The sequence below is a fragment of the Canis lupus genome, chromosome 25 (assembly GCF_048164855.1).
Source record: "Canis lupus baileyi chromosome 25, mCanLup2.hap1, whole genome shotgun sequence".
NCBI lineage: Eukaryota > Metazoa > Chordata > Mammalia > Carnivora > Canidae > Canis > Canis lupus.
In genome coordinates, this window is record NC_132862.1 from 28,259,625 (window position 1) to 28,274,094 (window position 14,470).

The following is a 14,470-nucleotide window of genomic DNA, read 5'->3' on the forward strand; positions in this document are numbered from 1 at the left end:
AAGGTTAACAACACTGACATTAACAGTTCAGACATTCTCAATTTACTACCCAAGAAATGTTCAAGGGCCGTTCTGTATTATCACCTCGGTTTTCTATTAGAACTAAAATTTCACAACACAGCAATCTCCTGGAAAAAACTGGAAGAGTTGAATGATTTAAGAATCAAATTAATCCATAAACACCTGCTTTGGAAGGGACCAATTATAATGAAAGTCCTTCATGCCACTAGAATCTTCCTCCCCAGGAAGCGGTAGCTACTAAAATATACTTGCTTGCTAACAGAACTCAGAGCCTTCTTATTTGAAAATATCCAGTTCTCAGGTCATCAGTTAACAATTTTGGCTCTTGAAGGCCAGCTTAGCAAGATGATGATTTAGCCTTTTTATACTCCCTTTATTTTTTCTAATCCTTTCTATATTCTGTCCATTTTTTGTATGAGATTACTAGCCACAAATTCCTCCATCTGAAGTGTCATAACCTGTGTATCTCATCAATTTATAGGATTTTGGTCAAGCTCAGATGTTAAGTCATCAGAGAGATTTCCTTCAAACTCCCTGACTTTCATAGTTTCAGTACAAGAACGATTAGCATAACTGACAAAATATGCAGTCATGCCTACTTCCATCTCAAAGAATCTGCCAATAGAGACATATATAAACTAATTTGCACAATAAACAGAAGATACATACCCATGGAGACTGGACTAATTCTAGTAAGTTCATTTATGTAAGTAAATACAAAGAAAGATACAATCTGTTGCCATTAAAACAGATAAATCTTTCTTTCTTCCCTTCTATTATCATATGACATGTCAACTTCTGAGCTATAGGTGAAATGTCTGGTTATATTTATAGCTCCTTTGAATATCTGAACTCATCTCAGCATGCTTGAAGACAATTTCACTTGATAGGAAAAAACTGGATTTTGAGTGGTGAAATTTTTAATGGGCTCTAGAATCTTTACATTTTTACCTTAACTATTACAATTCTAGAAAAATTCCAAGTCAAAGTATATGTGTGCAACCAATGTACAACACAAACTTTAAATTTACTAATTTTGTACTTAAATGTGTAATGATAACTAATAGGAAACTGGATTTGGAAGTACTTGTGTTTATGAAAGATAATCTAAATTTCTGGCACAATAAAGAAATTCAGACTCAAGAACATGTTGATGAATATGATATAATAAATCAACAACCAAGTTATAGGACTGAGAAAACAAATACAAATTTAGCTAAGCTTTAGTTCCTTGCCTAGGTCCTAACTTCAACTCTGGATGAGTATACTTTTTTTTTTTTTTAAGATTTTATTTATTTATTCACGAGAGACACAGAAAGAGAGGCAGAGACACAGGCAGAGGGAGAAGCAGGCTCCATGCCGGGAGCCCGACGCGGGACTCGATCCCGCGACTCCAGGTCATACCCTGGGCCGAAGGCAGGTGCCGAACCGCTGAGCCACCCAGGGATCCCAGGTATACGTTTTTTTGTTTTGTTTTGTTTTTGATTTTTTGTTGTTGTTTTTCCAGGTATACGTTTTTGAATGATAGTTTGTGGCATATATTCTACCTATCTATTGATTTTCACTCTGAAAGAAATAATAAAATCCAAGTGGTTTTCTCAGAGTCTGATTTACTAACAAAGCATATATTATCCAAAGACTAAGTCAATTCTACACTTGTACCATCTGCCTGGAAGATACACAGTCTGTTTTTGGTGCAGGAATAAAATCAAACATATATCAGTGTTACCAGTTTCATTATCATCCAAAAAATGGCCTCAAAGAAACTATTACAATGGTTTTGTGAAAATAAACAGAGGAAATCTCATTTAAAACGGAGTCACGAAGCCCGGAAGGGGGTGTTCTCATGCACTACCACTCACATCCCAAATAGGAGGAAGCTTACTTTACATACCTCAGGCAGGAGGAAGAATTTCTTCTTGTCCAGCAACAGCCCAGCCAATGAGAAACTGCCACATTCAGTAGGTGAGAAGCTGTCACCATCCTGAACTCTGTATAACAGCTCCTCCCAGCAGTGTCCTTTCTTTAATGAAAGCAAGCCCTTCTCTTCTATTTTCCACACTTGCCTATGGCTTACCATAGTCTGCTGGTCCTGGTTTGCAACCCTCCGCTACTCCCAAACAAACTCATTTTGCTGGTAAAATAGCAGGCTCCTTTGTTTTGTGTTTTTGTTTTTTAACAGTGAACAGGTGCTTTTTGGGTCGGCTTAAGTTACTCAATAAGAGAGTCTTGAAAGGAGACAAGAAAACATGCATTTTTCTAAAAATTTTTTAAAGATTATTTATTTATTCATGAGAGATACAGAGAGGGGGCAGAGATATAGGCAGAGGGAGAAGCAGGCTCCCTGCAGGGAGCCCAATGGGAGTCACGCCCTGAACTGAAGGCAGACACTTTGCCACTGAGCCACCCTGGTGTCCAAAAAACATGCATTTTAAAAAAGATGTTATTTATTTGAGAGAGAGTGAGAAAGGAAGGGGGGATGGGGTGTACATGGGGGAGGGAAAAGAAGGGGGGAATCTCATGCAGGCTCTGTACTGAGCACAAGCCCTAGCCCTATCAGTGCTCGATCTCATGACACTGAGATCATGAACTGAGTCGAAACCCAGAGTGAGATGCTTAACAGGCTGATCTACCCAGGCACCCTGAAAACATACATGTTTTTAAAAGTTTTACTACTAGGGAGCAGGACAGAATACGTCATAGAGACTCAAGCGTTGGGCCTAATAGATACTTTGATATCTACAACTGACTTGATGAAAGCCAATTGACTTCCCAAGTTGTTGCTTTCTCATCATGAGATTACACTGAAAAAAGACTTTACCTCCATTTTGACCTTAGTCTGTATTTTCTAACTGATTAAAGTTCTTCCTTCTGGTGTATCTTTTAACTCAGGCAAAAGACCTGATAGACAAAGCATCCTGTGATGGGAACCGAAACAACCCCCTCAAGCAATAACAACTGCTCTGACAGCCAACAAGACCCCAAATGACTGACCCCCAGACAATGATGACCTGATCTTTACTGCCCAACTGTATATACCCACAAACCTTTGTCTCATATTTTCCTTACATAAGCCTAGAAGTATTTTCAGCATTCAGAAACAGTCTTTGAGACATTAGTCTGCTATCTTCCTGGTGTTGGCTCACTGAAATAAATTTGTTTCATCACATATCTCTTTGTTTTCGGATTTTGTCAGTGGCAAATGGCTGAACCTGTTGTATCTGGGTCCCTAGGGCCAGGTGCTCTTCTTGCACCCTTGAGCCCCTGCTATAACAAACACATCAGGTGTTCTTATGGCAATAACTCCAATCAAGATCATTTGTTTCACAAAGCCAAGTTTTATTAAGTATGAGCATCCTTCCTTAAAACCAAAAACAAAACTGGTTTTAACTTGCATTTCTGGCACAGGAGGGATAATTTCTTTGTTTCTTTTCTTTTTTCATCTTAAGAGAGGGAAGGGGAAGAGAATCCTAAGCAGGCTCCATGCCCAGCAAGAGCCGGACCCTGGGCTTGATCTCACAACCCTGAGATCATGATCCAAGCCAAAATCAAGACTGGGTCACTCAACTGACTGAGCACCCAGGTGCCCTATCTTTGTCTGCTTTTACATCTCATTTGTACAAATTCCTTGACCCCTAAGTTTTTTCTTTTACATGAAAACACCATATTTTGGAAGTTTATTGGAAATGTTATTCATGCTACTATACAGTATTAAAAAGAAAAATCAAACAAACAAACTTGAGCTGAGATTTAATTTTCTTGACTACTGTTAACAGATTTTTAAATTCTGTCAGTAAATATTTATTGAGGATATTGTTTTGTTGAAGAAACATCTGCTAGATCCTGTGAGAAATTGAAAGAAAAAGAAATGTCCAAACTAGTTGTGGGTAAATAAGTATATAAGTAAAATATAAGTAAGAATATGAGATGAAATAGCATAGATGGATTCTGGAACCAGAAAGTGTAAGTCAGAATCTTGGATTAGGACTTAGGAAAATGACTATACCTCTCTGTGCCTCAGTTATCTCTAAAATGGGTATAATAATAGTATCTTCTTCATATAATTTTTAAGAAGATTAATTAATTTATTTATTCGTGAGAGACACAGAGAGGCAGAGACATAGGCAGAAGGAGAAGCAGGCTCCATCCAGGGAGACCGATATGGGCCTCAATCTGAGGACCCCAGGATCGCAACCTGAGCCAAAGGGAGATGCTCAACCACTGAGCCACCCCCCGGTGCCCCTTCCTCAAAGAATTTTTATAAGGATTAAATGAACACATACATCAAAGCCCTCACAACAGTATTTGACACATTAGATACATTAGAGCACATTAAGGAACTATTATGGTTCTGAAACAAACAAAAAGCAGAGGTAAGTACAAATGGCCTATCAGCATGAACCATAAAGGATGGGCAGGATCTGGAGAGAATTAAATGATGAAAAAATATTGTAGTAAGAATGAGATAATTAGTTTAGCTTGGTTACAATGCAATCTTTTAGAGAAAGGTAGGTCTAGAGAAGGGCTGAAGGCTGAAAACATCACAGGGGCCTGAGTATCACCTGACAGGCCATGGAGAACTACTAAAAAGAGAAGAGTGTTTTGATCAAAGAAGTTTTATAAGTGACAGAGGGCTAGTGGGTTTTTACAGACGTCCTTTAGAAACTAGATTTTCCTATAAAGCAGTTTTGCTTACTAACATCATCATCTCTACAAATAAAAGCACTAAGCTGGAATCTAAGTGGGCCTCCGCTCTCTAGAGATATATTATTGAGTTAACAAATGAATATGAAAGAAAGTGAGACTTGACACTAACTTGAAAACTGGTTTGACCCAGTTCATATTACCGTTTAGATTTTGAGTGAAAACTTGCCAGGGAACTCTCAATATGGTCAACCTTTGACCACTGCTAATGTGAGATGACTGTCTCTGCCACCCACTGCTCACCACCCCCACTTTCTTGCTCGGCTTCACTAAGGGTAGCAACACACCCAACTAAAGTACTCTGTTTCCAGACTTCTCTTGCAACTAGGTAAGGCAACGTTAATGAGCTGTACCATATGAGATATAAATTAAGAGTGTCTTGTGGGACCCCTGGAAAGAAGCTGACTCAGCTAGGAAATAAATGCTTTTGCTCCTCTGATCTTATTCCTTTTGGACATAAGGACGGCTACGTTGTTCCATGAAGTCATCCTGACAAAGGAAGTCTCATGTTAGGATGGAGAAACAGGAAGATGGAAAGATCTAGGGCCCTGATTCCAATCCTAGAAGGACTATCTCTGAGACTGCTCTACTTGAGAAGATGAACTATTCTGTGTTTAAGCCACTCTCAGTCCAGTCACTCTTAGAGCCTAACAGATTTCCCAACTTACAGCGCTGGTTACTACCTGTTGTTAGTACAACGAAGTTAGTATAATCACAATGTCCCTAAATTCAGGAATGTATGTAGCTCAGCCATATCCATTAGACTATTAGAATTCTCAGATGTCCAGGTTCCTTGTATTTCCAGTACCCGGCACAGCGCCTGTTACAAAGCAGTCATTCAAGAGAGATCCTCCAGGGTGATGAAACTGTGGGGATGGGGTCTGTGACCTGCTAGCAGCCACTGTTCTATCTCTGGGGTGGAATCAGTTCTGAGATAATGAGGCCAATCAGCAGTGAGAAGCAGCAAACATCCTGCAAAGTTAAGAGTCAACGCTTCTAAACCTTACTGCCACTCCCCAGCCCAGCTGCACCCATGCCATCTATAGAGTTCGGGTATATAAGATGTTTAATTTCTCTTTTTGCCTATAAGTTTGAGTTTGGTTTCTGTAACAAGAATCCTGTGTAAGACTATATATTTAGAGAAAAGCAGATTAGGTACACAAAATAGAAAAAAAAAGCCTTTTCTCAAATTATATTTGCCCTAGCTACCTACATAAAGCTGCTAAATAAATAGCGCAGAGAAAACAAAGAACAAATTCCAGAACAGTACTTTCACATATATTGTGTATCCTTAACAGTCAATGTTTTAGTATTAATTTAGCTCCTGAAATGTGAAATTCAAATACTTTCTTATTGCCAGGAAAAAAAAATGTAGCAGTATTTAGAGTTCCAAACCATTGAGAAATTTAGACATTTGCCCTATAGTCAGTGGTTCCTAAATTCAAAAACTAGTCGTCTCAGAATCATGGGAGAACTGGTTTGAAATACTCATCACTAAGCCAAACCTCAAGAGATTCTGATTCAGCAGGTTTGGTTTGGGCATATTCTAAGCCACTAAACTACTTTCAGGCAAAAACAGGCTTGAGTAGCTAGCTGATAGGTATAAGTGGACAAACTAGTGAATATTTCAATTTGTTTCTTCCTTCAGGTAAACCCCACCTTTATTTATAATTTATATGGTAGACAAGGTAACTATAGTTACCTCAATTGTAAATGTAAAGAGTTTAAATTAAATGTCTTTCCTTTTTTCTTACCTATAAAATTCTTGAGTTTCACATGTGAGAATGGTAAAGTATATTATCAATTTTTTCCCATTTTAACAAAACACTAAATACTTCTCATCTTTCCTTTGGTATGAGTTAGGATGCTGTCAGTAACAGAATGCCCAATTAAAAAATGGTTCAAATGATGAAGAATTTAGTATCTCACATAGCAAGAGGAGGCAGAGCAGTCTCTGGTCAAATTCAGAGGCTCAGTAATGCTTCTGTGATTCTTTTAATTTTCTCTTATTGTTTCCACAACTGCTACTGCAGCTCCAACTATCATGTTTTTCTAGTAAAGAAGGACAAATTTGTAATTGTAGGTACTTCTTTCTTTTTTTTTTTTTAAGAAATGAAGAAAACTTTCATGGAAGTTCTTCAGCTTAAACCTATCACTGTCATAGAGGATAGGATTAACTCCCTAAGAATAATTATTATTTAGGGTTCCTGGATGGCTCAGTTGGTTAAGTGTCTGCCTTCAGCTCAGGTCATGATCCCAGGATCCCAGGATGGAGCGCCCCAGGTTAAGCTCTCTGCTCAGCTGGGAGTCTGCTTCTCCGCTGCTTCTGCCCCTGCTCTTGCGCGTACAAATACACACGCACGCGCTCTCTCTCTCTCTCCCAAATAAATAAATAAATAAATAAATAAATAAATAAATAAATCTTTAAAAGAAAGAAGAGTAATTTTATTTATACCCTAAGTCTTGGGAGACTAACCTTTCCAAAGCACATGGAAGAAAAAACCATTAGAACAAAATCTGGACTCTTTCCAATAGGAATAAAGTTGGAGGGAAGCATGGAGAGCAATAGCAGTTTGTGAGGCACTGACAGCGGTCCACCGCGCTCAGTAAAAACGAAGAAACCATATTTAAAACAATTTAAAAATGCAATTTAGCATGGAGAAACCAGTTCAGTGCATTAAATGACTGGAAAACATGATTAAGCTGCTAAAACTTTAAATCCTGCACCAACAGAAAAAGAAACAAAAGATGTACCCAACTGGAAACTTGGAAGGATATAACCCACATACTTATGCAGTAAAATTCCTGTCAGTCAAATAAAAAACATCTTGAAAATTACTACTCAGGAATGTTCTACTCTAAACAATCTATGTATCAATTACTCTCTGATTTCTAAGTGTGCTCAATATTTCAAAAGCATTACATATTATATATAAAAGACGAAACAAGAAGAGAATAGGTATTTTAATTTAAATAACAGCAAGTTCAGTTTTAAAACACTGTTCTTAAAAATTCTGTTCAGATGCCAGAGGATCAATGGCATAACAAATTATAGAAACTCAAACACAAACTTTAGAAACAGACCACTTTCATAGGCTTCCTTTGAAAATCTTCATGAAACAATATACACTAATATTATCCAATAAAAAGTCCTGATTGTTGAGAATTTAATCTGGAAACCCCAGAGTCAGTTCAGGATCCCAGGACAAATATTTAGTGTTGGCAGTAATGTAAGATAGCACAGTCGCTATGGAAAACAGTTTAGAGATTCCTTAAAAAGTTAAACACAGAATTACCACATGACTTAGCAATTAAATTCTTAGGTATACAGCCCAAAGAAATGAAAATAGGTATTCGAACAAGTATTTGCAGGCAAATATTCCTAGTAGCACTATTTGCAATAGCCAAAGGTGGAAACAACCCAACAGTCCACCAATGAGTGAATGAGTAAACAAAATGTAGCACATACATACAATATATTCAGCCACTAAAAAAAAAAAAAAAAAAAAAAATGTACTGATAGATGCTACCAACATGCATGAACCTCAAAACCATTATGCTAAGTGGAAGAAGATAGACATAAAAAGTCACATACTATATGACTCCTTTTATAAGAAATACTTGGAACCGGTAAATCCACAGACAGAAAGTAGATTAATGGTTGCCAGGGGCTGAGGGGAAAGGGGAAATGGGGAGTGAGAGCTTAATGGGCACCAGGTTTACTTCCAGGGTGAAGGAACTATTTTGGATCTACATAAAGGTAATGATTGCCCACCACTGTGAACATACTAAATGCTACTTACTGTACATCTTAAAATGGCTAATTTTATGCTATATGAGCTTTATAGCAATTAAAAAATAACTGATGTAGCTATAATATGGATTATGTACAGATGTTCAGGAAGATGTGCATTGGAATTGAATCAATCCTGGTCAACAGTATTTCAGCTTGCTTTAATATAGTATGGCATTTTACAATTCTTCTGACTGGATATAATCTGAGATTTTCTTAATTTCACCCAGCATTCTAAGATTTACAATGTGAGTCTACATACTGAAACACAGATTAGCTCCCACACTACAAATGGAAATGCCCACACAGCTAGTTCAGGAGGATAAGTCAAAGAGCTTTCTGATCTAAATCATGAATGAAAGAGACCCTAATTATTTACTGTTATGAAGATCCTTGGGGAGGTTTCTTAGTACTTTATAGGTGAGGACCTTCTGATATCACCTTATGAGGCTGTTTTACTACTCATGAGAAGGATGGGGTAAACAAATTGTTGTTGCTTTAAAGCAAGGTTCTGCAAGATCAATCAGGGTGGTCCTTCCCAGAAGGCAGACCATAGAGCATAATGTAACAAGAGAAAAGAACAAACAACACTTGTAATTTTTAAAACTCCACATATTCTATTATTAAAACTTCATCTTTACCTAGAAATTTTGTTTGCAAATATTACAGATGTGATAAGCAAGTTATGCACTGGTCCAGAATTTCTGTCCTGCGTAAAGTAATGAGAAGAGTCACACACTCTTGTGGGAACTGACTGGGGCTTTGGGGAAGGCAGGAAGCACCCCCTCTATCATGTCTCCACAAAGATAGAGCAAATACTTGTAGTTCTGCATTTCTCACCCTTATGGAAGCAAACTGGAATTGGTAGTAAACCCAATTGCCAGGTACTAGCTTGGCATTTCCCATCATGTGAAATAAAGGGATTGCAAAAACTCTTTTCAATGGTTCCTTTACTGTCTTAAAACTGCTGTGCCATTGTGGCTGAAAGAGAAGAAACCGCAATTTTGACAGATCCTAATACATTTATAAAATAGAAAAGCATATATATTTCACAAGTTAATGACATAATTTTACTCTTAGAAAGTATTATATATATATATTTTAGAGCTACATACTTCTGAAGGTTTATCATATTAACTCTAGTTTATTAGAATACTAACTGATAATTATGAAAATGCTTTAAATGGAGGGCAGCCTGGGTGGCTCGGCCGTTTAGCACCACCTTCAGCCCAGGGTGTGATCCTGGAGACCAGGGATTGAGTCCCACGTTGGGCTCCCTGCATGGAGCTTGCTTCTCCCTCTGCCTGTGTCTCTGCCTCTCTGTCTCTCTCACGAATAAATAAATAAAATCTTAAAAAAAAAGAAAAAGAAAATGCTTTAAGTGGAAATAGTCACTGAGGTAAATTGTCTACAATTCCATAAATTAGTCATATTTACTTAGGAATATTTTATAGGGCAGCCCCCGTGGCGCAGCGGTTTAGCGCCGCCTGCAGCCTGAGGTGTGATCCTGGAGACCCAGGATCGAGTCTCGCGTCGGGGTTCCCTGCATGGAGTCTGCTTCTCCCTCTGCCTGTGTCTCTGCCTCTCTCTCTCTGTGTGTCTCTATGAATAAACAAATAAAATCTTAAAAAAAAAAAGGAATATTTTATAAAACTCTAAATCTGAAGAGCATTTAAGTTTAAATTTTTGCAACAAATTCTTTTTTAAAGATTTCCTATGGACACTATTTCATTATAAAGATAGGTAGAGGGGATCCCTGGGTGGCTCAGCGGTTTGGCGCCTGCCTTCGGCTCAGGCATGATCCTGGAGTCCCGGGATCAAGTCCCACATCAGGCTCCCTGCATGGAGCCTGCTTCTCCCTCTGCCTATGTCTCTGCCTCTCTCTCTCTCTCTCTCATGAATAAATAAGTAAAATCTTAAAAAAAAAAAAAAAAAAAAGATAGGTAGAAGTAGGTATTTTCTTTGGGATGATATCTTACCAAGAAATTAGTCCAAATGTAGACAACTGGCTTATTTACCAAATAAGAGCATCATCATCCACTGACAATATGGGCAAGTAAGAAAAGAGAGTTATAATAAAATTTTGTTCAGAGAAACTATTAAACCAGAGTTCTGTCTACTTCTGCCCTATCAGAATATCACGTGTGCTATTAGCAGTATTTAGTTTATATTTAAAAAGCAATTTACGAAGCTTCATCCTAAGCAGTATCTGCAAAATTGCAAGTTTTATCCACTAGCCATATTTCCAACATGCAACATATATCAAAATGCAAAACTATCATTCACGTGTTACTTTGTTATATTGTAATTAAATTTAAAACTCTTTAATACAGGGACGCCTGGGTGGCTCAGCGGTTAAGCATCTGCCTTTGGCCCAGGGCATGATCCCGGAGTCCCAGGATCGAGTCCCACACCGGGCTTCCTGCACTGAGCCTGCTTCTCCCTCTCTATCTGTGTCTCTGCCTCTCTCTGTGCCTCTCATGAATAAATAAATAAAATCTTAAAAAAAAAAAGATAAAAAGCTTTTTAAAAAATAAAATAAAATTCTTTAATACAAAGGACGGAGGCAGACAGTATTTTAATACCTTATCAGGTATCCACATTCAAGGCAAACAAGGCCATCACACAAATACTTCAAATATCACTATCTAAACTGTATCAAATGGTTTATTAGCATAAGGGAAGTTGGAACTATTTTTTCATGGTGAATTACTCACTCATGGTGAAATGAGTGATATTCAAAGTATGTGGATGGCTAGAAGGTCCTTGCATAAATAGGAAACAAGAATTTGGCTAACCCAGCAGCCAAACACTTTCAGAGTAGTTCCCCATTATAAAGTTTCATTTGGCTCTTTGTTCCTCTCCGTGAAGGGTTCTGCTGGCTGAATTCATTAAGTTAGCTGATCCTTCTGACAGAATGTTGTCTTATTTGGAGTAAATCTTTCACATTAGGGTGTTTTTTGGGAATGCTTAAAAAGGGCACAGAGTAGGGACTTTACTGTTCTTATAGGAATAGGGTAAGTGACTGTTTCTGTACCTACTGGTTAATAGTGTGTGTGTGGCAGCATTCAGCCTAGGACTTGTATTCATGCAGTAACATGCCTGGGAGCAAGGCTGTGGGAAGGAAACATACGGGTCACATCTACCTGCAGCTGTCAGAGTCTATAAGTACTTACCAAAAGAATTAACAAAAATGAATGCCCAGATTGGCTTATCTCACCTCCCAACATACCTAAAAATTATTTTCTATACTACCAATGACATGGGAACTAGACTTTGAGAAATGTAAAGTTAAACCTTTTGTAAAAAAATGAGTAATTAAATCTAACAAAACCAACCGTCATGGCTGTAGATTGAGAGTTTCAGATTTCTTAGATGATTTGCTAATGTTCAAAAGTATTAGCACACCATTTCACAGTAAGAACTACAATACAAGTTTGCTTGGAGTACACCTACTTAAGAAGCACTTTAAAAAAATCTTTTTAATAGTTTTGAAATTGGGAAACTTCTCACATCTCATGGCGTTTCAGGATCACTGTCCACTAGGCAACAGTTGTGATAGTCTCATTACCTGTAAGCTCAAATGTCAGCAGAATGTGTATCAACACCTTGGAATAAAATCCAAGAGACAAGTAGCAGAGCACACTGTTACCCTAGGACCCAGTAGTTGTGGGGTGGAGGCACTTCAGAACATTTTGGATCCAGGAATCAAAATTAGGCTTGGACTACCTAATTGCAAAGCTATCGGATGGCATCAGATTTGATATATGAATTGAAAGAAAAAATTTAAAAACTTCACTTTATCTATTGTTTCCCAGTAAAACAAATATTTATCTAATGACATCTTTTGATATGAGCTGATCTACTGAACAAAACTTTAGGCCAAAGCAAACGGGCAGCTACCTCCCTGAAGCATGGTGTTTGATAAAGTGAATGGCATTGGTAGGTCAAGCAGAGGCTCCACCACTCTCTACTATAATACAGTTGACCCAACTGTTCATATTTATAGTATCTGCCTGGCTCTCATAGGCATTGAGCTTGTCATTCCTAGAATTAAAGAGTTACTAAAAGAAAACTTGATGTGCTTATATTTCAAAAATATTTACAAATACTTCTGGGTCTGAATCGAACATGTATTTTTTCTAGAACTGATTTTCCACCTCCTTTATTTCTATACTATTAATTTATTGTCCTTTTGTTACAAGCTATTTCAAATCCTTCATGGGAAGAGGTTAGTTATGAATAAATGAAAGTTTCTAGGACCGGAGCCAGTTCTTCCTTCATTTACTATTTTAATCAATAATTACTGAGTGTACCTAGCAAGCAATAGGGGTAGTACGTGTGTCACGTGCACTATATAATTACTACAGCCAAGAATAAAATCATTAAATCAGGTACCACTTTCATTTTCAAAAGATATTTCTATCAAGATTTTCACAAAGTATAAAAATATTTGGTGTATATAACAGACAAACTATAGCTACTAGTTAGGAAATGGACACAAACATGTCTAAACCCAGTTCATCTATAACTCTGAGGATAAAAAAATACAGCTTTGTTTGAGCATGTTTGCACATTATAATCTCAAGAGCTAGACAGTTAAAAAAAACTTTTTACTAATTAAAGTCCACAGCTTATTGAGGTTCTTTAGCTTTTACCCAATGTCCTTTTTCTGTTTCAGGATCTCAACCAGGGTACCATGTTCTCTTTAGTCATCTTGTCCTTAGGCTCCTCTTGGCTGTGACAGTTTTTTTAGAGTTTCCCTATTTTTGATGACTTTACTAGAATAAAGTATTTATGCATAGTCCTTTGGCTTTAGTCTTACAGACTCCACTTATTTTCAAAGTTACTTAAGTCAGCATCTTTGTGCCCCATCCCCTCTTAGTAAGGTTGTGTCATACATACGCATTCTTTTGTCACAGCCTGCATTCTATTACAGGTCCCTTGATCTCTTAAATTTGCATATAGTCTGGTGTCACTCGTGCTGTAAAGTTCAGTGGGTTCTGACAAATGTATGGTGTCACACAACCACAATTACAGTATCATACAGAATCGCTCCATCACCCTAAAAATCCCCCATGCCTCTTCTATTCAACTCTTCTTTTCCCCCAAGCCCCTCATCTTTATATTATCTCTGGTAGTTTTACCTTTTCCAGAAGGTTTATGGGAATCTTACGCTAGGTAGAATTTTTAGATTGCCTTCTTTCAGTTAGCAACAGGCACTTAAGATTCACCTATGTCTTTTTGTGGCTCGAGCATTTCTTTTTACTCATGAATAACAGTCCTATTATATGGATATACTACAGTTTGTTTAACATTCACCTATTGAAGGATATCATCTTAGCTTCTTTCAGTTTTGCAATTATGAATAAAGGTGCTATACACATTCATGTGCAATTTATTGTGTGGACATAAGATTTCAACTTATTTGGGTAAATACCAAGAAGCATGACTACAGGATCATATGGTAACACTATGTCTAGCTAATTTATAATAGATGGCCAAACTATCTTCCAATTTTACATTCCTACAGGCAATGAATGAAAGTTCCTGTTGCTCCATATCAGTGCCAGCAAATGGTATTGTCAGTTATTTGGATTTTAGTTATTCTAGTAAGTATGTCGTAGTATCTCACTGTTAATTTAATTTGCAATTCCCCAATGACAAATGTGTTGAGCATCTTTTCAAATGCTTATCAGCCATCTGCATATTTTCTTTGGCAAGGTGTCTGTTCAGATCTTTTGCTCTTATTTTAATTAGGTTGTTTTCTTGTTGAGTAAAGACATTTTAAATGAAGGAATTATGTTTTTGTTCAGATTTACATAATTTACTAGAGAATAGGTTATAAATCAAATGCATCATTTCATCTAGGTCAGCAAAAGTGGAACCAATAGCAAACTACTTGAGTCTTTGATTTTCTTTTTAAAAGCAACACAATAATGAATAACCCCA

The 14,470-nt window shown here is 37.3% G+C and overlaps 1 protein-coding gene across 25 annotated transcripts in view; it reads right to left on the minus strand.

Moving 5' to 3' along the window:
• PLEKHA5 (pleckstrin homology domain containing A5) overlaps window positions 1–14,470 on the minus strand; it is a 242,065-nt gene that overhangs the window by 122,830 nt on the left and 104,765 nt on the right. The window contains exon 4 of one of the 25 annotated variants that reach the window (XM_072798816.1): window positions 4,612–9,868. The exons of the other annotated variants lie outside the window; for them this stretch is intronic. Coding sequence (XP_072654917.1) covers window positions 9,685–9,868 — 184 coding nt within the window. The 3' untranslated portion in view covers window positions 4,612–9,684. Of the gene's footprint in view, window positions 1–4,611; window positions 9,869–14,470 lie in introns of those variants that run through there. 25 annotated transcript variants of the gene reach the window in all.